Source organism: Geotrypetes seraphini, chromosome 11 (genome assembly GCF_902459505.1).
Source record: "Geotrypetes seraphini chromosome 11, aGeoSer1.1, whole genome shotgun sequence".
Classification (NCBI taxonomy): Eukaryota; Metazoa; Chordata; class Amphibia; order Gymnophiona; family Dermophiidae; genus Geotrypetes; species Geotrypetes seraphini.
In genome coordinates, this window is record NC_047094.1 from 103624643 (window position 1) to 103650910 (window position 26268).

Below are 26268 nucleotides of genomic sequence, written 5' to 3' on the forward strand. Positions count from 1 at the left end.
TAGAAAACCTACCACAGAAGCAGGGGCATCCTGAAATACCCTAGTGCGTGTGTGTGTGTATAGGGTTGTTGAATGCTAAGGGTAAGGCCACCAACTGGCTCTAGATCAGGGGTAGGGAACTCCGGTCCTCGAGAGCCGTATTCCAGTCGGGTTTTCAGGATTTCCCCAATGAATATGCATGAGATCTATGTGCATGCACTGCTTTCAATGCATATTCATTGGGGGGAATCCTGAAAACCCGACTGGAATACGGCTCTCGAGGACCGGAGTTCCCTACCCCTGCTCTAGATTCACCCAACAGAATTGATCAAGTCCAGGTTTTGCCTAATTGCATGCAGGGACTTGTAGGCTAGCTTTTCTTAGGGAATCGAGTTTGGAAATCGGAACTACAAGTACCTAAATACAATTTGGTCAAACCTGAATCTGAAGCCAACTGCAACCTAGCTAGATGGTAAAAAATAATAATAATAATAATAATAATGGTGTTCTCATTCCCTGTGGTTATTTAACCCGTTGTTCTACTCCAGTAGTAACCTTTGGTATAGCCCAGATAGGGGTCTCATCTGGAAAAAAAAATTGAAACTGTTGAGTCTCAGCCAGATTAAACAGCATTTTTCACTTATTTCTTCAGTGGATAAAAAGAAATTAAACAGTTCATGCTAAAGCATTTTATCACAGTTGACTTTTGTGCATCATGAGTGGGTGCTCCTTCGGAACCAAGGGAAGCAGATTCACTCTTGCACTGGTCTACTTTTCCTGTCACATCCAGAGACTAATGTGCCATTTTGTGTCATTTTGGATTTACCAGCTTTGTTGGAACATAGGTCCTTCTCTTTCTCTCGTGCTGTCGCTGTTCCTACTCTTGTATGAATCATCATAGAGAGGGCCTTAACTGCTAATATTAGTTCACCTCTGCCTATGACTGATGAAGGTAACTTGTTTCCCCGCTTATGTCAAAACTTCACTGGCTTCCGGTGATTTCTAGGATTCACTTTAAATGTACCTACCTAATATTCAAGATCCTACATGGCATTCTTCCTCTCCTAATTCCACTATCCTGGAATGCTTCGAGACCTGACACTACCAGATTCGCCCACAAACTCAAAGTATCTTTCCCCTCGTTAAAAGGCGTCATTGTATGCAGGTAAATAAGGGAAATCCTTTTTCTTCAAATTCACTGAGCTTTGGAATAACCTCCCTGCCCCGCTGCGGAACCTAGGCTCATTCCAATTATTCCGAAAGCATCTGAAAACCTGGCTTTTCTCCAAAATGTAAAGCTATCTATTTAAAATGTAAAGCTAGCTATCCCCTTAACCTCTAATTTCTTATTATGTCCTTCCCTCATTTATTGAATTACCTGTAAACCTTGCTGAGCTCTATCTTTATGGAGATGATGTGGTATACAAACTTAAGGTTTAGTTTATTTTAGTTTAGTAACTAAAACTGCATTTATTGGCTTCCTCCAACACCTTTCCCTTTACTGAGTCCTTTTTTTTTTTTTTTTTTTTTTACATCATTACCTGGTTTGTGGAGATATAAGTCTGATCAGTGAACACTCTGGCAACCGATGAAATGGGCACTTGATAGATGTCTTTGGGGAGCACAGAAGATGGAGAAGGTGCCTGATACAAGCTCTTCATGTCTTCGGAGGAAGGAGAAATCTTGCTTGTTGAAGGGACCTGATAGATGCCGCAGTGGTTTGGTGACCTTGGAGTATAAATAGGGCATCCCTCAGATGGAGAACTGGGGAGGACCTGCAGCCGATTAGCAGGGGCTAGGCCTTTTCTTCCGAGCAGAGAACATTTCCACCAGCCCTCGCTTCCCAGGATGCTTTGCTCCAGAACCATAAGGATATCTCCTCTGCGGAAAGTCAGTTCATCAGAACTCTCTGCCTTGTTGTCGTATAATGCTTTTGCTAGGACATTCTGTGGGAAACCAAAAGTAACATTTAACTCAAAATGTCCCCAAAGAAAATTAAGGCTGCCACTGAGCCTGATTTATATAGGAATCTCTTTGGCTTTACACCTAACTTACAATCTGCCAAATTTTGGCCCACTACCGTTAAGCTCATTTTCAGCTGAATTGTGGCTAAAAATCATCCTAAGTAGGTCATTTTAAAAACATCATTTCATTATAATTCAAATCAAAGTATTAACAGTTTAAAAGATGCATTTAAAAAAATGGTTGAGAGCACATCTGCATATTTTTCTGCAACCACAGTCATAAGAATGTTTTACGTTTATTCCAGGCTTGATATCCCACAATTCAAAATGTCAGAGTGGCTTACAATAAAAATCGATTTAAAGAAAGGAATGCCATTTAAAAATAGGATCTTATATCAAGTTTTACTTCCAAAGATGTTTCAACAATATTTCTCTTCAACCAATCTTATTTATATCAATTTGTATGGACCTTCTGTTTGTAACTAGGCACCACACTGCCGGTTACTTTTTATTCTGCATCAGTCCAAATTTATTAAACAATTTTATTTTATTCTGTATTTTTTCATATATTTAATTTTTTTTTAAAAAACGATGTATCTATCATTTTTGTACATAACTCAAGCCTAATAGTTTTCATATTCCTATTGGCGCTATGATTAAAAGGAACCCATCACTTATCTTAACAGTAGACAGTTCCTCCTGCACCTCCCCCGTCATGCATGTTTCAACTGGAAACTTTTCTTCAGGAGCGAGGTAAATTGAGGAATCAACAGGTGATAATTATTGGGTTGTACATTTAAAAATAGGAGAGACACACTCACGCCAAATTCCATTCGTACAAACATTAAATACTACGGGCTCCTTTTACAAAGGCGTGCTAGTGGTTTTAATGCCGTGCATGGTAGCCGCTACTGCCTCCTCTTAAGCAAGCGGTAGTTTTTCGGGTAGCGCGTGCTAATCCAGTGCATGCGCTAAAAACGCTAGCGCACCTTTGTAAAAGGAGCCCTGTAATTTTTTTTAAAAAAAAACAGTAACAAAACAAAAAAAACCCTTAAATCCACTGTGCTCACTGGTTATTAGACTATTCTGAAGAAATGTTAAATGCTTTTTTAAGAAATAATAATAATAACAGCTTATATACCGCAATACAGTGAAGTTCTATGCGGTTTACAGAAGATTAAGCAAAGGTAACAAATTGAATTGACTTTAAAATGGGAGGAAGAAAGAGAATTAATAGGACAGGAAATTCATTGTTGAGGAGAGAGTGATCAAAAGGACAAGTTAATCGCTATAGAGGGGAGAGAGAAGAGAGGATCAGTTGTCTAGATGCTTTAGGAACAAGTGTGTTTTTAGACATTTCCTAAATTCCCCATAAGTAGTGGGTGAAAGCAATTGTTCTAGGTCTTTACCCCATGATGCTGCTTGGTGCGAGAGGAGGTGTTCATGGTGTTTTTTCAGTTTACAACCTCGAACTGGGGGGGGGGAAACGAAATTTTAATGTGAGCTTCTCTTGTCTTCATCATTGACTTAAATTTTTGGAAAGATAATTCAGCACATATGCATGATGGAAGACTATTCCTAAGGTAAGGAGAAATTTTTAAAAAAATATGCTGTTGACTTGAGTGGATTGATAATGGGCCAGTCTTGGGAAGGGAAGAACCAGTCTCTGCGAGTCAAGAGAGTGTAATGATCATGTTGGAGAGTAAGGAATTATGACATTGGCCAAATATGTAGACCGACTGGTATGTAAGGCCTTGAAAGTCAGATGTAGTCTTAAATTGGCACCTGAATTGGACTGGTAACCAATGTAATTGGATTAGTAAAGGAGTGATTTGATTGTAATGTTTAGCCTTACAAAGTAGCCTTACTAGCCATCTAGTCAGAAGATAAGAAACTTATATATCACAAGAGAAACTCAATCACAAGCAAATGCCAATTTTAGGTCGCAGCAACACAGCATCGTCAGTCAATAAACAGCATTCAAGTTTCTAACTGAAAACCGGCTGCAGGCAAAAGGCTGCCACACACAATACTTAACTGAGCTGGAGCCTCCACATTGCGAAGCAAGAACTGACCACATGCATGTAGAATTCTCACCATCTTAAATAGCTAACCTAGGCGAGAGTGCACTTCAGATTCTACTGCTTACTTTACAAGGCTATCAACGGAGAAAGCCCAACCTACTGGAATAACCGACTAAATCAATCCTCCTCAACCAGACACAGAAGAACCCACTCACTATTTTCTCATCCATCATCCAAAAATGTCAAATGAAAAGCACAGTTACTTACCGTAACAGGTGTTATCCAGGGACAGCAGGCAGATATTCTTTACGCATGGGTGACGTCACCGACGGAGCCCCGGTACGGACCTTTTTAACTAGAAAGTTCTAGTTGGCCGCACCGCGCATGTGCGAGTGCCCTCCCGCCCGACGGAGGAGTGCGTGGTCCCCAGTTAAGATAAGCCAGCTAAGAAGCCAACCCGGGGAGGTGGGTGGGACGTAAGAATATCTGCCTGCTGTCCCTGGATAACACCTGTTACGGTAAGTAACTGTGCTTTATCCCAGGACAAGCAGGCAGCATATTCTTTACGCATGGGTGACCTCCAAGCTAACAGAGAGGGAGGAGGGATGGTTGGCCATTAGGAAAATAAATTTTGTAACACAGATTGGCCGAAGTGTCCATCCCGTCTGGAGAAGGCATCCAGACAGTAGTGAGTAGTGAACGTGTGAACTGAGGACCAAGTGGAAGCCTTGCAGATTTCCTCGATGGGCGTGGAACGGAGGAAAGCCACAGAAGCAGCCATAGCTCTGACCCTGTGGGCCGTGACAGCACCTTCCAGTGAGAGACCGGCCCGAGCATAACAGAACGCAATACAGGCAGCAAACCAGTTGGAAAGCATCCGTTTAGAGACAGGACGACCTAGACGGTTAGGATCGAAGGTCAGAAAGAGCTGAGGGGACGAGCGATGAGCCCTGGTACGGTCAAGGTAGTATGCAAGGGCACGCTTACAATCCAGCGTGTGCAACGCCTGTTCCCCAGGATGAGAATGGGGTTTAGGGAAAAAGACAGGCAACACAATGGACTGGTTGAGGTGAAAAGCCGAGACCACCTTGGGAAGGAATTTAGGATGGGTACGCAGAACCACTTGTCATGGTGAAAAACAGTGAACGGTGGATCGGCGACCAGTGCATGCATCTCACTAACCCTCCTGGCAGAGGTGATGGCAATGAGGAAAAGCACCTTCCATGTTAGAAGTTTGAGCGAAGTTGTGGCAAGAGGCTGAAAAGGGGGTTTCATGAGGGCTGATAAAACCACATTCAGGTCCCAGACGACAGGAGGAGGCTTCAGAGGTGGTTTGACATTGAAGAGACCTCTCATGAACCGGGAAACCAGTGGATGAGCCGTCAGAGGTTTTCCGAGGATAGGCTCATGAAACGCAGTGATGGCACTGAGGTGGACTCTGATTGAGGTAGACTTGAGGCCAGCGTCAAACAGAGAGAGCAAATAGTCCAGTACAGTTTCCACCGCTAATGAGGTGGGATCGTGATGATGCAGTCGACACCAAGAGGAGAACCTGGTCCACTTCTGATGGTAACATTGGAGGGTGGCCGGTTTCCTGGAGGCATCCAAAATGCGACGGACAGGCTGCGACAGATTCTCTAGAGAGGTTAGCCCAAGAGAAACCAAGCTGTCAGGTGGAGCGAAGACAGATTGGGATGCAGTAGAGATTGACGTTGCTGCGTAAGTAGAGTAGGAAACACAGGAAGAGGAATGGGCTCCCTGGAGCTGAGCTGAAGCAGGAGGGAGAACCAGTGTTGGCGAGGCCACCGAGGAGCGATGAGAATCATGATGGCCCTGTCCCTGCGGAGTTTGGATAACGTCCGCAACATCAGAGGTAGTGGAGGAAAGGCATAGAGGAACCGATCCGTCCAGTCGAGCAGGAATGCATCTGGGTTCAGACGATGAGGAGAGAAGAGTCTGGAACAGAACTGGGGCAGCTGATGGTTGTGAGGTGCTGCAAAGAGGTCCACCTGCGGAGTGCCCCAGCGAGCAAAGATGGAGTGGAGTGTTGAAGGGTCCAGAGTCCACTCGTAAGGTTGAAGGATGCGGCTGAGATTGTCGGCCAGGGAGTTCTGTTCGCCCTGGATAAAGACAGCCTTGAGGAAGAGATTGCGGGCCGTGGCCCAGGTCCAGATGCAGAGAGCCTCTTGTTATGTAGTACATGGCGACTTGATTGTCTGTGCACAGGAGAAGAACCTGAGGGCAGAGAAGGTGCTGGAAGGCTTTGAGAGCATAGAACATGGCTCTGAGTTCCAGGAAATTGATGTGATGTTGACGCTCCTGAGGGGTCCAGAGTCCCTGGGTGCGTAGATCTCCTAGGTGAGCTCCCCACGCATAGGGGGAGGCATCCGTGGTTACTATCATTGAGTGAGGGAGTAGATGAAAGAGTAGACCCCTGGAAAGATTTGAGGAGTTCAACCACCATTGAAGAGATTGCTGAAGAGACGATGTCACAGAGATGGGATGAGAAAGAAGATCTGTGGTCTGTGACCATTGGTTGGCAAGAGTCCATTGGGGTGTCCTGAGGTGGAGTCGTGCCAGTGGAAGCACATGTACCGTCGAGGCCATGTGGCCCAGGAGGACCATCAACTGTCGGGCTGGAATGGAGTGATGAAGGAGCACCTGACGACAGAGGTGGAGCAGGGTCATAAGAACATAAGAACATAAGCAGTGCCTCCGCCGGGTCAGACCACAGGTCCATCCTGCCCAGCAGTCCGCTCCCGCAGCGGCCCAAACAGGTCACGACCTGTCAGAATCATCAGAAGGGGCTCCCTTGCCACCTTGGCTTCCCATTTAAGTCCTGCCTTCCTATCGAAGCCCTAGCCCTCCGGTCTTTCACATGCACGACCTGGTTGGTTTTTACTCATTACCTGGTTAACTTTCTATACTTGTGTTACATCCCAGCTCCTCCTTCAGTATCCCATGATCCCTTTATCCCTCAGGAATCCGTCCAATCCCTGTTTGAATCCCTGGACCGTACTCTGCCTGATCACTTCCTCCGGTAATGCATTCCAAGTGTCCACGACCCTCTGGGTGAAAAAAAACTTCCTTGCGTTTGTTTTGAACCTATCTCCCTTCAGTTTCTCAGAATGCCCCCTCGTATTAGCTGTCCCCTTCAGTCTGAAGAATCTGTCCCTATCCACCCTCTCTATGCCCCTCATGATCTTGAAGGTTTCTATCATATCTCCCCTGAGCCTCCTTTTCTCCAGAGAGAAGAGCCCCAGCCCCAGCCCCGTTGACGATCGGAGGGGAGAAACGCCCTCATTAGTGTGGTGTCGAGAACTGCTCCAATGAACTGAAGTCGCTGTGTAGGAAGCAGATGCGACTTGGGGTAGTTGATCTCGAACCCCAGGAGATGGAGGAAAGAGATGGTGTGATGAGTGGCTTGTAGCACAAGTGGCGACGTAGGTGCTTTCACCAACCAATCGTCCAAGTAGGGGAACACCTGGAGGTTGTGAGACCTGAGGAAGGCCGCCACCACAATAAGGCACTTGGTGAACACCCTGGGCGATGAAGCGAGGCCAAAAGGTAGCACTTTGTACTGATAGTGATGGTGCTGTATCTGAAACCGTAGGTAGCGACGGGAAGTCGGATGGTTTGGGATGTGAGTGTAGGCCTCTTTGAGGTCCAGGGAACATAGCCAGTCGTGTTGAGAGAGAAGAGGGTACAGCGTGGCAAGGGAGAGCATTCTGAACTTCTCCTTGACCAGACACTTGTTGAGGTCCCTGAGATCGAGGATGGGACGAAGGTCTCCTGTCTTCTTGGGAACCAGGAAGTAGCGGGAGTAGAATCCCTGACCCCTTTGGGCCGGAGGCACCTCTTTGATGGCATTGAGAAGAAGGAGGGATTGGACCTCCCTCAGGAGGAGGGGTGTGTGGGAGGAGTGAGAAGCAGACTCTACGGGAGGATTGTCTGGTGGAAGAGTCTGGAAGTTGAGAGAGTAGCCGTAGCGGATGATGTTGAGGACCCATTGGTCTGATGTGATGACCTCCCAACGGCTGAGGAAGATTTGGAGACGTCCTCCGATTGGTTGAGGAAGAGGCAACGAGGGAGGAAGACTGGCTATGCCCTGGAGAGAGGAGTCAAAAGGGCTGAGAGGGTTTCGAAGGAGGGAGAGGCTTGGCAGGTTGATTAGACTGAGAACGAGCCTGAGTGTGTTGATGTTGTTGACGGGGCCGCCGAGGTTGCTGTGAAGGCGGATTGAGGGGTCTGGCAGAGAATCTGCGCTGATACGAGGACTGTGGTCTGTAAGGGCGAGTAGTTGGAGCCTTTTTCTTAGGTTTAACAAGGGTGTCCCATCTGGTCTCATGGGCCGAGAGCTTCTGGGTGGTTGAGTCTAGGGACTCCTCAAAAAGTTCATCCCCAAGACAGGGAGCGTTGGCTAGGCGGTCTTGGTGGTTGATGTCCAAATCAGATACCCTCAACCAGGCCAGGCGGCGCATGGCAACGGCCATGGCAGATGCACGGGAGGTCAGCTCAAAGGAGTCATAAATAGAGCACACCATAAATTTCCGCAGTTGAAGGAGGCTGGAAATTTGCTGCTGGAAGAGCGGAACTTTGCGCTCCGGAATGTATTTCTGAAGGGCGGACAGTTGTTGTACTAGATGTTTCATGTAAAATGAGAAATGAAATGTGTAATTGTTCGCCCTGTTGGCCAGCATTGCGTTTTGATAAAGGCGCTTGCCAAACTTGTCCATCGTTTTGCCTTCTCTGCCAGGAGGGGTGGAGGCATAAACACTGGAGCCCTGAGTTTTCTTCAAGGTAGACTCAACCAGGAGAGACTCATGGGGCAGCTGAGGTTTGTCAAAACCCGGGATCGGGATGACCCTGTAAAGGCTATCCAGCTTACGGGGGGCCCCGGGGACGGTGAGTGGGTTCTCCCAGTTCTTATAAAAAGTTTCCCGCAGTATGTCATGTACGGGTAACTTGAGAAACTCCTTGGGAGGCTGTTCAAAATCCAAGGCCTCCAGAAAGGCCTGGGATTTTTTGGAGTCAGACTCTAGAGGGATAGAGAGAGCCGCTGACATCTCCCTGAGGAACTTTGAGAAGGAGGATTGCTCAGGCTTAGAAGTGGTATCGGGTGCTGAGGGCTCCTCGTCCGATGACGATGCGTCTTCCTCGGTACTGGGAGGGGAGTCTTCCCATAAGTCCGGGTCCCTGACATCAGTGTGCGCATGTCGAGATATCGGGGTGGAAGGCTCAGTATGGTGGGTCTTAGACAGAGACTTGCCAGAGCGCACCGAGATATTACCGGGAGAGGAAGATCGGTGCTGGTCTCGGTCCCGGGAAGAACGGTGCCGGTCTCAGTCCGGGGGGGACCGGTGCCCAGCCTGGTACCGAGGAGGATCGGCATCAGCGTGGGTATGACCTATGGGATGGGCACGAAGGTGTTCAGCCGAGAGAATCGGCATGGAAGAGTTAAGTGGCACCGATGGAGTGGATACTGGTTGGACGGCGCGAGGCTCGGGCCGGTCTGGCACCGAAAGGAGCGGTGCCAGGAGAGTCGGTAACAGGTGCTGGAGTTGTTGCTGCAGCTGTTCCTGTAATTTGTCTTGGAGGATGGTCGCGATGCGGTCATCCAGGGGTTGCACCGGAACCGCTTTTTTCTGCTTCGGTTCCTTAGGTGCCGCTCCATGCCCCGGCGATGAGGAGGCCGATGACGAGGCACTCACCGAGATCGGGGCGGAGCGTTTCCGGGGTCGGCGTGAAGCCGGTAGGGCCGGTGTTGCCACTGTGGCCGGAGGGCGCTCAAGGGAGGTGGAAGGCTTCTTAGCCAGCTTACCTGGCGCCAGCGACGCCGATGAAGGATCGGGCGTCGTCGAAGTGGTGGGTGCCGATTTTGGCGGTACCGTAGTCGACGCAATCGGCTCCATAGCAGATGCGGTGCCGAAGAGGATGTTCTGCTGGATTTGTCGATTCTTTAGAGTACGTTTTTTAAGAGTGGCACAACGGGTGCAGGAGTCCGCCCGATGCTCAGGACCCAAACACTGTAGGCACCAATTGTGTGGGTCAGTGAGGGAGATCGGGCGTGCACACCGCTGGCACTTCTTAAAACCCGGCTGCGGGGGCATGAATGGAAACACGGCCTCCGCAAAATCAAACCCGGAGGCCTGTATGGTGACAACAGGCCCCGCCGGGGCTGGATCGAAAACAAAGTAAAAAAAGCAAATTTTTTTTTTTTTTTGAGAAAATGAAATAAGAAAAAACCCGAAGGGCAAGGGAGAAAAATAAGAGAAAAATCACGAACGGGAAGGCAAAAAGTTGGATTCAACGATCATTGAAAATACACGCGTCTTCTTCGCTCCGCAGAAACGAAGAAACTGGGGACCACGCACTCCTCCGTCGGGCGGGAGGGCACTCGCGCATGCGCGGTGCGGCCAACTAGAACTTTCTAGTTAAAAAGGTCCGTACCGGGGCTCCGTCGGTGACGTCACCCATGCGTAAAGAATATGCTGCCTGCTTGTCCTGGGATAAAAAACTTTATGACAACCTAATAGCCTCCAAAGCAGCTAAACTGGACAGACAAATCACCACCCTGTTATCTTCAACTACAAACTACAACACCTTCAAGAGAGATATTAAAACCATACTCTTCAAAAAACACATAAAACCTATCCAGCATGACTAATCCCAACCCAACATCCAACACTCTCTAAACCCTTAGTACTCTCTAATATTCTTCTATTTACCTAATGTTATCTAAAACCATATAATTCACCCCATTCTTATCTCCTAAAGACTTCTACTTCCAGTTGGTAACTCTTTACCCAATTTTTTTTTTTTTTTATTACCTTAAAAATTTTATATCATCGCTTATTCTATTCTTTCAAATTTTGAATGTAATTCTTGTTTTTAGTTTGAATGTTATCCGCCTTGAACCGCAAGGTAATGGCGGAATAGAAATCACTAATGTAATGTAATTCTAAAACACCACATGAATTGTAGGTTTCCAGAATGAGCCAGTATTTCGGTCCACAAAATTTAACACATGGCTGATTATCATTGTGTGAGCAAACTGTTAGACAAAACTAACCAGATTAGCAAGAGAAACCCCCCCCCCCCAAAAAAAAAAAAAAAAAAACCAACCTGCTATTGCGAGCCATAACAAAATAATAAGGGTGAGGAATAAAGGAGCATTACATAGTGCTGGCACAATATTTCAGCCTACACTGTAACGCTCAGAAATGTAACCCTCTTACCTTAGAAGCACAGGCTTTGGTCTTTATTTCCTCCCATCCTCTCATGTATTAACTTTAATTTCATTGGGGTTGAACTTGGGAGGCATGCTTTGGCTGGTGTCGAGGTCTTCCCTCAGCCAGGCCCTGCCTGTGAGAAAGCAGGAAGTTACATCACAGAAGACAGGACCCAGAAGGTGGAAGGCCCAGATGCCAGGCAGAGCAGTTTGTCTTAATCGCTGCTGAAAATCACATGCGTTTAGAGGTCCTGAGGGACTTGAGGCTGGAGGAGGGCGGGAGGGATGAGGAAGAGAGATGCTTGTTGGACCTCAGCTGGGGACAGAGAGAAGTACTGCGTGCAGAGACAAACCCAAGTGCCAGGCCTGATTTTTTAGATGCCATAGTAACCTGGCGCCTGGGGTTTGCCAAGTCCTGATTTAGCTGGCTAAACTCTAATATTCATCACAAGATGACCACTGAATATTAGAGTTTAGTGGCTAGCCCAGTCACTGGCTATGTCATACGACATAGCCGGTTAGCACCAATATCCATGGTTAACTCCGATATTCATTGGCTGACCGGCTAAGTTTAACAGCCAGATAGACCTGCATAAATAACAGGTCTATCTTTGGTCACTACAACTTAGTTGATCACGGAAGATAGCCGGGCTTCATTTGAAACATAAAATCAGCAGCCTTAATTATAATGCAGTAAGCAGTTAAATTTATCCTTCAAGTTTCAAAGTTTATTGAAGACTTAGGGGTCCTGTTTATTGAAGACTTAGGGGTCCTTTTACTAAGGCGCATTAACTGATTTAGCACTTACTTGCTAAATGCTAACGTGTCCATAGAATATAATGGGTGTGTTGGCATTTAGCGCGTGCTAATCGTTTGCGCACGCGCGCTAAATCGGTTAATGCGCCTTAGTAAAAGGATCTCTTAATAGACCGCTGAAGAGAAAATTGTCGGTTTACAATTTTGTAAAAAGGCAGTTCACAATTTTGTAAAAAGAGAAAAGGAAAAGGAATTACAATAATATACAAAGTACAGAAAAGAACGGCTTAAGAAATAAAAAAAAAAAAAAGAACAAGAAGTCCAGAAAACTATCACTACTGGGAAAGGCACTCACGTCTAGTAGCATAGTAAGGGGGATGCAGGGGAGGTGGTCCGCTCCGGGCGCGGTCTCCCTAAGGGCGCGCCACCCTTCCTCCACTCCACCTCTCCCGCTACTCTCCTTGCCATGCACGCGTGCCTTCCCCCCCGCACCTTTTTTAATTTCCCAGTGTGAGGTTGCTGCGTCAGTTGTGGCGCGCTCTCTGACATCGCTTCCGGGACCCGTGCCTGGGAAGTGACGTCAACGGATGAGCCGACACCAATGTGGGCTGCTCACACCGGAGAAGTTAAAAAAGTACGGTGAAAGGGAAGGGGGCACGTGCCCATGCGTGATTGGCAATGGGAAGGGCGCCACTGCCCCAAGCACCGCTCACACTTACTACGCCGCTGCTCACACCTCACTTGTACTCAGCAAACAAATACCCCCTCTTTTACAAAGGTGCGCTAAGCTTTTTAGCGTGCGCTAAACCTGCGCTAAACGCTAATGCGTGCATGTTATCCTACGGACGCGTTAGCAGTTAACGCATGCTTTGATTTAGTGCACGCTAAAACGCTTAGCGCGCCTTTGTAAAAGAGGGCCATAGTATAATCTGTTTAAAAAACTAATGTCAAGCAAAAACTGCAGATAATGTACAAAGATGCAGGCAAATATTTATTAGACCAAAATTAAAATACAGTTATATAAAACCTTTTTACCAACCAAGGGACCCGACACGGGCCGTGTTTCGGACAGCACACCTTCGTCAGGGGTCCATGGTAAATAAGGTTTAAAATGAACCACAAAAAATGAGGGTAACAACGATTGTCTGTGTGATTCTTCCTGCAAGGTCGCTGCCAAAAGTGAGCTGTATCAAAAATGAGCATAAGAACATAAGAAATGCCTCCGCTGGGTCAGACCTGAGGTCCATCGTGCCCAGCAGTTCGCTCATGCGGCGGCCCCACAGGTCCAGGACCTGTGCAGTAAACCTCTATCTATACCCTTCTATCCCCTTTTCCAGCAGGAAATTGTCCAATCCTTTCTTGAACCCCAGTACCGTACTTTGCCCTATTACGCCCTCTGGAAGCGCATTCCAGGAGTCCACCACACGTTGGGTAAAGAAGAACTTCCTAGCATTTGTTTTGAATTTGCCCCCTTTCAACTTTTCCGAGTGCCTTCTTGTTCTTTTATTTTTTGAAAGTTTGAAGAATCTGTCCCTCTCTACTCTCTCTATGCCCTTCATGATCTTATAAGTTTCTATCATATCCCCTCTAAGTCTCCTCTTCTCCAGGGAAAAGAGTCCCAGTTTCTCCAATCTCTCAGCACTTTTGATACAGCTCACTTTTGGTAGCGACCTTGCAGGAAGAATCACACAGACAATCGTTGTTACCCTCATTTTTTGTGGTTCATTTTAAACCTTATTTACCATGGACCCCTGACGAAGGTGTGCTGTCCGAAGCACGGTCCGTGTCGGGTCCCTTGGTTGGTAAAAAGGTCTTACATAACTGTATTTTAATTTTGGTCTAATAAATATTTGCCTGCATCTTTGTACATTATCCGCAGTTTTTGCTTGGTTTTCCTGGTTTGGTGGATTCACTGCAGACTTTGTTGGATTTTTTTTTTTTTATTCCTGTTAAAAAACGAATGTGCCACACTCCAAACCAGTGGTCTAACAACTCAGCAAACGTGGAAGAGTTTCACAATAGATGGGCAGTTAATATCGTTTCTTTGGACTCTTAACTTCGTTAGAGCTTGAACTTGTTTTAACATGAGTAATTGCAAAATATGCTGTGGCAGCCAGAAAGTGCAACTAGTGTTTCCACAGCACGTGCCCCTGACAATTGGATCCCTTTTTTAAACTTTTAACCACAGCATTTGCTGTAGAGGAACAGCCGGTTTGAAGAACCAAGAGGAGAGAATGCATCTGCCAAGTCAGCTAATGAAGATGACCCGCTGACGGAGGCAGAAACCAGGAGAGCATTAAACAATAGCCTCTTTCATATTGCTTTGGTCGAGTGATATACATTGGGTCAGCAGCTGTCATAGACAGACAACAACAGGCCCCCTGCTGCTCCGGGTGTGTTATGACGTGAGCATATGGAGCTCGATTACCTTGGGGTAGTGGGAGCTACAAGAATGTCATAGTAGTGGGAGAAAGGACTCAAAGCCCTTTCTGTGGGAGGGCAAAATAAAAATGTTTTCTTAAACATTTACCGTATTTTCACGTAGATAACATGCACCCGTGTAAAACGCGCACATGGGTATAGCGCGCGGGAAACCAAAATATATGTTAAAAAATTTTTTTATACCGCGCACACCCGTATACCGCGCATGCTGCCCCGACTCTACCGTCGCCGCCCGACTCTCCTTTCGCCCGCCCCGACTCTCCTCTGGCCACCCCGACTCTCCTTTCGCCCGCCCCGACTCTCCTCTCCCCCTTGAAGTCCTGTCCCCACCATGAAAGCCTGATGCCCCCCTGACGTCCGATTCACCCCCCCGCAGGACCGCTCGCACCCCCACCCCGAAGGACCGCTCGCACGCACCCGCACCCCCACCCCGAAGGACCGCTCGCACGCACTCCCACCCGCACCCCCACCCTGAAGGACCGCCCGCACCCCCACAGCCTCCCGACCCCCCCCCCATCATGTAGAAGCTCCTACTGGTGTCCTGCTGCTTCCTCTTGGCGGTCCCGGCCCTTCTGTGAGCCCTGCGCCTGCGCTGCTTCCTCTTCCGGCGGTCCCGCCCTTTCTCTGGAAGCATGTGCAATATGGCTAACGTGACCATTTATTTTTTCCTTAAAACGGGATAGGAACACCCCCTCCCCCCTCCGGTACCTTTTTATTAATCCCGGCGGCCGCCTCCTGTCCTGATGTCTTCCAGCAGCGGCAGAGCGGTGCATAAGGCAGGCGCCAGAAGACGTCAGGACAGGAGGCAGCCGCCGGGATTAAAAAAGGTACGGGGAGGGGGGGTTGTATTCACTACGGTACTTGTTTCTTCAGCGGGCCCCTGAAAACAGAAGCAGCGCAGCTCCCCGCGCTAGAAACTGCTAGCGCAGTTTAATAGAAGAGAGGGTAAGCTTACCTCTATGCCATTTGGTATTATTATGTTAAATTTTTACAGTTATTCTTCCTCCTCCCAGATATTTTGGGCCTGATATGCAGACCACAGGAAGCAGTCTGCAGTGATCTTGAATATGAATGCAGCATTTAATATCCAGTTTAAAGTTTGTTTCTTCGGACTTAGCCAGCTAAGACGGTTTTTAGTGATTTATCCATGCCCTCATCACCTCGCGCTTAGATTACTTCAACTCGCTACTCTCAGGTCTTCCGCTCAGCCATCTTTCTCCCCTTCAATCCGTTCAAAATTCAGCTGCACGACTCATATTCTGCAAGAGCCGTAATACTCACGTTACCCCTTTCCTAAAGTCACTTCATTGGCTCCCCGTCTGTTTCTGAATACAATTCAAACTCCTCTTACTGACTTACAAATGCATTCACTCAGGAGCCCCTCATTATCTCTCTTCATTTATCTCTCTCGTTGTCCACCCCTCGCAAGCTCTGCTCAGCCAATAGGACCCTCCTATCTGTGTCCTTCTCCTCCACTGCCAACCCCATACTCTGTCCCTTCTGTCTTGCTGTGCCATATTCCAAACTGCCCGAATCCCTATGGCGGGCTCTGTCTCTGGCAGTGTTCAAGGCCAAGTTAAAAAGGTGACAGGATAACTGCGTGCCAGACACCAGCGCGCCAACAATCGAGCGCTGACAATTTGGCGTAAGACACAAGCACGCCGCGGGAAACATTAATTTTAAAGAGCTCCGATTGGGGGTGTGGGGGGGGAACCCACTACCACTTTACTTCATAGTGTTCACACTGCCGTTGGGGCTGTATGTGGGGGGGGTGCAACCCCCCACATTATAGAGAAAACGGAACTTTTCCCGAAAAAAATCAGAAAAAGTTCTGTTTTCTCTATAATGGAGGGTTCCAACCCCCCAAACTCCCCCCCCAAACAGCAATGCGAACACTATGCAGTAAAGTGGGGGGGGATCCACACTCACACCCCGGTTTGGAGCTCTTTAAAACTAAGTTTTCCTGCATCGCGCTTCTTTCTTGCGCCGAATTGTCAGCGCTCGATTGTCGGCACGCTGGTGTCTCATGCGCGACTGACTATGAACCACTTAAAAGCCCACCTCTTCGAGAGTGCTTTCAACTCCTAACTCCTATCATCTTGGGTTCTGAATCCCCAACCTTATATAACAACTGCAGACTATGTACAAGATGCAGGCACTGTTTATTTCAAACTTTAATGGTATATACAACCTTATTACCAAACCAGGGACCCTGCGTCTTGTACATAGTCTGCAGTTGTTTTTGGTTTTTTTTGCTTTGCAGCTTGGTTTGCTTGCGTTCCCCAACCCTATATGTCATGTCTGTCTATCCAAGTTAGACTGTAAACTCTTCTGAGCAGGGACCATCTATTAAATGTCGAAATGTACAGGGCTGCGTACAGGGGGTTATGTTTAATTTCTTTCCTACATTCTGTGGGATTGAAAAGACTAAAACCTCTGTCATAACATATGAGGTTCCTCTTCATTAGAGGAGTGCGTATAGATTTCTTGGCTCTCAATTGCATTCTTAAACCCCGTCCACAGTGCATATATAAATAATAATACTAATAATTTTATTTCTTATATACCGCTATACCATAAGTTCAAAGCGGTTTACAACAAGATACATACAATGAGAGTATGAGATGTTTACAACAAGATACATACAATGAGGGTATGAGATGTAAGGGGAAAAGAAAAAGTACTTTCTGGGATACAAATTACAAATGGAAGAGAACCAAGTTGGTTTAAATCAAAAGGATGTATCTAATCAGAGATTGGAGTGCAAGGGGAAAACAATTTGGGTGGAATACAATTACAAATGGGAAGAGCATGAGTTAATCTAAAATCAAGAGAATTGGGGATTGGGATGAGGATAGCTGAGGGGGAATTGGACAAGAATTGGGATTAGAATTTGTTAAAGAGACGGGTCTTCAGTGATTTTCTGAAGTCAGCGTATGAAGCGGCCTCGAGTATGGGTTTTACGAGCCATGTGTTCAGTTTGTCTGCCTGGAATGATAACATTCTGTCAAGGAACTTCTTGTAATGACATGATTTCAGGGATGGGTAATTAAAGAGATTTATTTCCTTGGTTGGGGAAAGGGGGCTTTTATTCTACTGACTTTTCTGGATCATTCCGATGCAATTTCAGATTATGATGCAATCTATCCCGCCCAATAGAAAGGTGGGTGGAGTCAGGGAGAAGAAATCAACATTGTGATCTGAGGGGGCAGTACGTTTATCGCCTTACAGTTTTTTCAGCAGCGCACTGTGAGAGTACTAGGCCCTCTGCTATCTCTTTCATAGGAGTAACACTGTGGAACAAGTTGACTGGACCACTAACCCCTTCTTTTACTAAGGCGCTAGCCGATGTAGCGCACGCCAACTGATTTAGCGTGCGCTAATCGATTTAACGCATGCTAACAATTAGCATGCGCTAAATTGATTAGCGCACGTTAAATCAGTTAGCGCACGCTAAATCGGTTAGTGCGCCTTAGTTAAAGGATCCCGAAGAGCTCTTGTAGATTTTCATAGGTTTAAGAAACTTCTGAAAACTACATTATTTGTAGAAGCATTTCAATAAATGCTTTTTTCCAGGTTTATGAATTTCTTTGTATTGATACGCTGTCGAGTTCTGTAAAATAAGGCTGATATGAAGGACCTGTTATTTGTATAATATGTTTTTATTTTATTTATATGATTGTTTTTTGGGGTTTTTAAAAAAATTTATCAATTTTACATTTATCAAAATCGAACATTTTGTACACAGTACCGGGTAGAGCTTTGGATTCTTGTCCAGAAATAGCTAAGAAAAAAATTAAAAAATTTAAATTGAATCAGGTTGGCAGACTGGATGGACCATTCGGGTCTTTATCTGCTGTCATCTACTATGTTACTATGTTTGTTAACATAACATTAAATGGAGAGGAAAATACAAAAATAATTTTACTTCAAACAATCTCAAGTCCACATTTCGATCCAAGAATTTTATGAGTGAACATTACGAGAAATTCAATAGATATATAAGCAAAAACAAGGTATCTAATATGACTGGTTCGAGGAGCTTAACTCTAATTAACTAATCCGATGTTCCTTCCTTTTCCAGACGTTTCAGCGTCAGGAAGGTTGTAAGTTGGGCCGGTTCAAAAAAGACATATTTATTATCTCGATACCTTATAATACATCTACACTGGTTTCAATAAAAGAAATTGTCGTCTGCGGTTTTGAGTTTCTTTACTAACATCTTGGAAAACTTGAATTTTCAAACCTAGAAACTCCTTATCTTTATTTTTGAAGAACATTTTTAATATCCAGTCTTTATCTGGCAATAATGCCACAGATAATAGAAGAGTAGCTGGTTTAGCCAAATCCTTATCAGATACTTCCAAAATTGCTGTCAAATCTAACTGAAGGTCCTGCTCCTGATTCCGATCTTCTGCTTATAGGCGGTTAAGAAATCTTTTAAATAAATAAATTTAAATAAGATTATAATAATAATAATAATAATTTATTTCTTATATACCGCTATACCGTGAAGTTCGAAGCGGTTTACAATAAAGATACATTTGACAGTACATGGGATAGAAACGGTTTACAATAAAGATACGTTTAGTCAGTACATGGGATGCAAGTGGTTTACAATACAAGTGGTTTACTATCAAGGTGCATTTTGTCAGTGTATGGGATACAGGTGGGTTACCATAAAGATACATTTAGAATGGGGTTTAAGATCGGGAAGCACAATTTTTGATGCACATTTCCCGGTGAGTCTGATCCATAGACATTTATTCTTTCGTTCTTTGAAAGCCTCTGTGCTATAAGGGCAGTGTTCAGTCCGGAGATACGTCACTGACAAAGTGATATGAGGTCAGGTCGCATTAGAAATCAGAAGCACTCAATGTCCTCTACATGCCTCTCTGCAGCACATGTCATTCTGCTAACTTTATCACCCTACAATTTACTCTCTTTATAGGTACTTGGGATCTGATTCACTGCCCTCGTTTTCCTCACAGAAGAATAGAAGAAAAAAAAACAACCCTCATAAATTAGGCCTTAAATTGATAAACTGTTAGTCAGTGATTGAGAACCTAATACACTTTGGACCAAGTTATTTCCAGCCGACCTCCAGCTTTAAAGTGCATCTTTTTCTTTCTTTTCCTGCGTTTAACTCAGCCGTTTCCTGATTTTTCTTTGGGCTTCCAGCTCCATTAGAACCAGGGTTTGGATCTGCCAATATTTAGATGGTGTGGTATGCGTCTTTGAACAAAAACATTTTTTTGTTTAATCCTGAATTTGCCAAGAGAATTTTCAAGACGGAGTTGGAGTGGCATGGTGTTCCATAAAGTAGGAGCTACAACAGAGAAATTAGTTTTCCTAGTGTAATAGAATTCTTTAATGGAAGGTATGGTCAGTAGATTCTGATCAATCTAAGAGTCCTGGAAGAGCAAAAAGGGATGATGAGTTTATCGAGGAAAGATGGAAGACACGAGAGTTTGATTTTAAAGACCAGCATTAATGTTTTATAGGTGATACAGTGCGTAATGGGTAGCCAGTGAGCTTCTCGCCACTAAGTACAATCCTATAAATAGTGCCTAATGCTTGAATGACAACCGCGCCACTAAGCGTTAGACACCATTTGAAGAATCAGGGCCTTACTGCCTACAAAATAGGTGGCAGTAAGTGAACATGTGCTAATCTTTTTTTATGAGTCATGTGCTATTAGCGCATGGCCATTAATACAAAAAAAAAAAAAGGAAAAGGTCACTTCTACGGCCGCAATAAAAATGCCTTAGCACACAGGAAAAACCTACACAAGGGTGCTCTAAGGCCACTTATTGCTGCAGCTTAGTAAAGGGGTTCCTCAGTCCTGTTATTGTATTGACAGTCCTCAGCTAAGGGTGTCTTGAGGAACCCAGTCATATACCCCAAATCCATCCACTAGATGTCACTGTTGCTCACTGGCTCTACTACCACTATTAATTATTTCTATACGCAGAGTCACAGGCTCTGAATTAGAGAGTTGCGCGGGGACAGAAATCCCACCCGTCCCCACCCGTCCCCGCCAAAATCCCACCCGTCCCCGTGAGGAATCCCTCCGTCCCCGTGAGGAATCCCTCAGTCCCCACCCATCCCCACGAGGAATCCCCTCCGTCCCCACCCGTCCCCGCGAGAAATCCCCTCCGTCCCCACCCATCCCCGCGAGGAATCCCCTCCGTCCCCACCCATCCCCGCGAGGAATCCCCTCCGTCACCATCCTTCCCTATAAACTTCAGAAATAGTTATTTTATTTAATTATGCTACTGAATTAAAGGCTCTGGTAGAGACCCATTTACAAATAAGCAAAGAGACTTTATTAATTTGGAAATATTAATTGGGAAGAATACATACTTTGTAAATGGGTTTCTACCAGAACCTCTAATGTAAATATAAAATATAAATACTCAGCTGATGAGAACCCACAAACTGTCAGCTGAGGACTTCCTTTGCAGTTGGCCGGGGTCCCTTTTGCCAAGCTTAGCAGGCAGCAGTAGCGTCCCTGAGTCACAGATGCTGGCACCTCAGTGGCTCATGGATGCTGCCAGCGACTGCTGCGTTTGGTGGAGGGGAGTTCTGGCCATCTCTAGAGGAGGTCCTCTGCTGGCGGTGCTTGGGGATCCCCACCAGTCACAGCAAGGGTCAACAAGTACTTCAACACTGTAGAAATAAAACCAGAAATGCATTTCCTTTTCTTTTGAACACAAAACAAAGACATCTGCCATATACATTTCCCAAAGCTAACATATTTTAGTCAATAAATTCCATTTTTTACCTTCGTTGTCTGGAGACTTATTTTTCCATAAAGTTGGTCCCAGTTTCTTTTTTCTGCTTTCCCATCTTCTCTAAATTCTTCTGTTGCTGTCCATTGATTTCCCCTACCATGGTCCAGCATTTATCTCTTTCTCATCTTTCATGCCTGCCCACCAGCCCCATGCCCAACATTTCTCCTTCTATCACCCCTCTCCAACACTATGCCACATCTCTCCCTCCATTCCCTTCACCACTGTCCAATATTCCTCCCTCTTGCATCCCTTTCAATCTGTCCCATTGTTCCCTTGCCACATTTCTCACTCTCATCTTTTTCTTCCCTATCACATTCTGTACCTTCCTCCCTACGACCAAAAATTCTCCTCTTTCTTCCATTTGCCGTGTGTGTGCCGTGAGGGAGGTCTGGTGCCCCAGAGTAAGAGCAGGGGTGCCCACACTTTATGGGCTTGCGAGCTACTTTATAAAGACTAAGTCAAAATGATCTACCAACAATAAAATTAAAAAAAAACACAAAGCACAATGAAAGGCAGAGAAAATGTTAATTATTCATATTCCGGGTTTTTTCAAAGAGGTCACGGCAGATGACTCTATGCAATGTCACCTCGGTAACAAAATACAAAAATAGACAAATACACCCCCTCCCTTTTTACTAAACCACAATAGTAGGTTTTAGCACAGGGAGTTACGCTGAATGCCTCGCGCTGCTCTCAATGCTCATAGGCTTCCTGCGCTAAAAAACTTTATTGCGGTTTAGTAAAAGGGAGCCATAGTGCAAAATATAGACAGCAGATATAAATTCTCAAAACAGACACATTTTGATCACTAAATTGAAAATAAAATCATTTTTCCTACCTTTGCTGTTTGGTGATTTCATGAGTCTCTGGTTGCACTTTCTTCTTCTGACTGTGCATCCAATCTTTCTTCCTTTCTTTCAGCCTCCTGTATGTTTCCTCTCCTCCAGACCTCATTCTCTCCCCCAACTTTTTCTTTCTGTCTCCCTGTTCCCCCTTCTTTCTGTCTCCCTGTCTGCCCCCTTTCTTTCTTTCTCCGTGCCCTCCCCCAAGCCACTCGGTTTGCTGCCACCGCCATCGGGGCCCAAGCCACTGCTGTCCCAAGCTTTCCCTGCAGAAGCGACGCGCTGACCAGCATTCCGCTCCCTGATGTCAATTCTGACGTAGGAGAGGAAGTTCCGGGCCAACAAGGCATTTCTCCTCATTCCATCCAGCCTGAGCCCCATCTCTCCTTGATCCAGCATTTCCCTTCTGTGTTTGTCAGAATTACCATTCCACCTATTTTCCAGCATCACCCTTCTTTGTGTCCATCTCACCTATATCCCTATCTCACCACTTTTTCAGAATCTTCATTTGTCTCTGTCCTTGTCTTTACCCCATGTTCACCATTTGCCCTTTCAATGTCTTTATCTCCCCCCCCACACACTTTTTCAGCATTACTTCTATGTCTCTATTTCACCTCCTCTTCATGTCCCCTCTGTATCTCTATCCTTATTCAGTAGGTCCTGCTTACTCTTTCTCTTCTTTGTGTCACTATCTCCATTTTCAGCTTTCCCCCCTTTTCTTTTGTTACTGCACCCGGTAGCCAGAATCTTTCCACCCTCCCTCCACTCCGGCCCAGCCCAGTATGAAATATTTCCTTTTGTTTCCCTCCCCTCTCTCTTTCTCTCTCTCTTCTCCTCCCTCACCCACGAGTCCTGCATCTCGCCCTCTCCCTTCTACCTGCACCTGGCAACACCCCCCTGCTCCGCGGCTCTCTTCAGCAACTCGTCAGCAGCGGTGATCAAGACAAGCTGCCGACATCGAGGCCTTCCCTCTACGAGTCCCGTCTTTGTGGAAAAAGGAAGTTGAAACAAGCGGGACTCGCAGAGGGTAGGCCCCGACATCAGAAGCTTGTGTCGATCGCTGCTGCTGAGTTGCCGAAGAGAGCCGCGGAGCAGGGGGTGTGGCCGGAAGCAGGTAGAAGGGAGAGGGAGATAGGAAGGCTGTAGAAGCTCCGGAGCATGACACCGACCCCGGCCAGGATGATTTCTTTTTCAGGTGTGCAGCTTACAAGTCCGGCGTCGCGGCGGGAAATAGCCATGCTGAGCAGTGAGCTCAGCACGTACACAGATGAAAGCCTTGCTTGCTGATTGGTCCGGCGGCACGGCAGGGCGGGGACGCCGGACCAATCAGCAAGCAAGGCTTTCATCTGTGTACGTGCTGAGCTCACTGCTCAGCATGGCTATTTCCTGCCGCGACGCCGGACTTGTAAGCTGCACGCCTGCATCGCCAGAATTTAGGTAGGCTGTTTTCATCCCTGTGGGAGTCCCGTGGGCCAGGGGGCGTCCCCGTGGGAGTCCCGTGGGTCAGGGGGGCATCCCCATGGGAGTCCCGTGGGCCAGGGGGCGTCCCCATGGGAGTCCCGTGGGCCAGGGGGGGGAACCCGCGGGATCCCCGCGGGACCCGCGGGATCCCCGCGATCCCCGTTCCCGTGCAGACCTCTACTCTGAATCCCTCTCCTTTTGCATCCCAAGCCCTGCCTGAGCTCCCAGGCCAGCCTGCTTCTGGGCCTTCTTATTCTAATTATCTCAATGTAACATAAGATGAAAAGAAAAAAAATGACAGTGCAAAAGATGGTTCTGAGCACATATTGGGGTCATTTTCTTTCCTCATCTGTGCTCAATCTGTTTGAAAAGCACATTTTCCATACGGAAACTATTTTCTCATCACATGAACTGTACTGACAGCTATGTCCTTAGTTCTATAACAACAGCCTAAATTTGTTAGACTCAGTTATGTGTTTAACGCCTCTTTTGCAAAGCCGCGCTAGCGACTGCGCTGCGCTAATGGCCCCGAAGCCCATAGAGATTTAAAGGGCTTCGGGGCTGTTGCGATGCGGCAGCCGCTAGCGTGGTTTTGTAAAAAAGGCCGTAAGGCTTTGTATTCTTTTATGATTGATTTATTTATAGATTTTCATTCATTATATCAAACTAAACACTTGTACAGAAAATAATAATATAGTCTAATTCATATCAAGGAAAAAATAGACTAATCATTCTCAAGTCCACCATTTAAATCCAAGATTACAGAGAGTAGAGTATTTTAGGATACCTAGGAAAAAGCAACATACACTATCTAACGCCTGAAAACAGAGAAATTAATTTCTAAGAGCTCAAAACTTCATACTCCTTCAAGGTGCATCTTCAAAACTTCTTAAAACTGATAGAAACATGATGGCAGATAAAGGCCAAATGGCCCCTCCGGAGTAACCATTATCTCTTCCTCTCTCTAAGAAATCCCACGTGCCTATCCCATGCCTTCTTGAATTCAGACACAGTCTTTGTCTGCACCACTTTCTCCGGGAGTCAGTTCCACACATCTACCACCCTTTATGTATAAAAAAGTATTTCCTTAGATTACTCTGGAGCCTATCACCTCTTAACTTCATCCTATGCCCTCTCATTACAGAGCTTCCTTTCAAATGAAAGAGAATCAACTCATGCACATTTATGCCACATAGGTATTTAAACATTTCTTTCATATCTCCTCTCTCCCACCTTTCCTCTAAGTATACATATTGAAATCTTTAAGTCTTTCCCCATCTGCCTTATAACGAAGACCACGCACCATTTTAGTAGCCTTCCTCTGGACCGACTCCATCTTTTTTATATCTTTTTGAAAGTGCGGCCTCCAGAATTGTATGTAATATTCTAAATGAGGTCTCATCAGAGTCTTATTCAGGGGCATCAATACCTCCTTTTTCCTAACGATGATGGTAGGGATCGTTCTGATAGGTGGTGGCAGGTTATTCCATAATTTCAGGGCAATAAAACAGAAGGCAGCGTGGCGTGTGTTTTCATAGTGTGCTCGAGGGAGGAAGGAGACCCAAATGATTAGCATCCAAGGACCGGAGTTGTCTTGAGGGAGCAAAATATTTCCACTTGGAGCAGAAACAATCTACAGTCATAGGCAGCTGAAAGAGGGGAAGAGGAGGAAATTAAAGGGAGGATATTTGGCCCTTACACTAGATTTTTTTTTTCAATGCAGAACCCTCCAGCCAAAACCGACTTCTCCCATTCAAGTTCCCTAGGAAAACTCTAACAGGTTCTAAATATCATATCAGGCTTGCAAACTACAGGATGCACTACACACAATGCTACAACTCAGCTGTATCTTGCAAACTTTGCATCTTTTCCTGGCCCTCTATTAATAGAAATGGTGACTTGGTCATTTTTTTTTAATTTCCTTTGTGTTTGTGGTTAGCCATCAAGCTTCAGAGACAACTGCAGCATTAAAATTCTTAGAAGTGTAAACTTTCCCTTCTAGTGCTTAGGCACAAAGCAGCTGCACTTCAGAATCATCTTTTATCATTTATATATTGTATTTTTAATTGTAAACTGCCTAGAGGTTATTTAGTAAAACCACCTTAAATCTGGTTTTCCACTGAACTCCTTTAAAAGCCACGTATTCTTTTTATTGTTTATGAAAATCTTGTGACATCTTGGTACTGTTGTAAAGAATAGTTCTATAAAGGGCGCTTCCAATTGAACACATTAATTTATAGAATAGGTGCACTTGAAATGTAATGATGTCACAAATTGGCATTTACGTGTACTGTATGTGTGTGTGAAGGAGTCTGTAGGATGCTACCACTCCCCCTGCTGGATATTCCTTCACAGTGTCAGGGCCATGTCAGTTTCCATAGACCCTCCCAAAGGGGAAGTGACATGGGAGGGGTGGAACAAGGAAAGCAGCAGCCAGGAAGTATAAAAGGCAGGGCCAGAGTTGGGTTAAGGAGGTCCAGGGAAGGAAGATGTGATCATCAGTGTGCTTTGGCTACATGTGTCTAGCTATTTTGGGGTCTGTCTGGGCCCAGACCTTGCATCCTGGGAAGATAGAAAAGACTTTACAGATTGTTTGGGGCCTCCAGACCCTTCCCTCTGAATTAAGAGACCGTCTGCTTTTTGTCCCTGTGAAGTAACACACCTCAGGGTTTTGAGTTAATAAAGAATTTTGCTTTATTCTTACAACAGTGTCTGGCTGTGTATTTGGGAGGCCCATCCCAACTCTCACTCATGGTATCATAATTTGCTAGA

At 45.8% G+C, this 26268-nt stretch overlaps 1 protein-coding gene across 3 annotated transcripts in view; it reads right to left on the reverse strand.

Annotated features, from left to right (window-relative positions):
- CASS4 (Cas scaffold protein family member 4) overlaps nt 1-26268 on the reverse strand; it is a 150549-nt gene that overhangs the window by 37338 nt on the left and 86943 nt on the right. For all 3 annotated transcript variants that reach the window (XM_033962790.1, XM_033962791.1, XM_033962789.1), the window contains exon 2: nt 1521-1925. In XM_033962790.1, coding sequence (XP_033818681.1) covers nt 1521-1925 — 405 coding nt within the window. The remainder of the gene's footprint in view (nt 1-1520; nt 1926-26268) is intronic.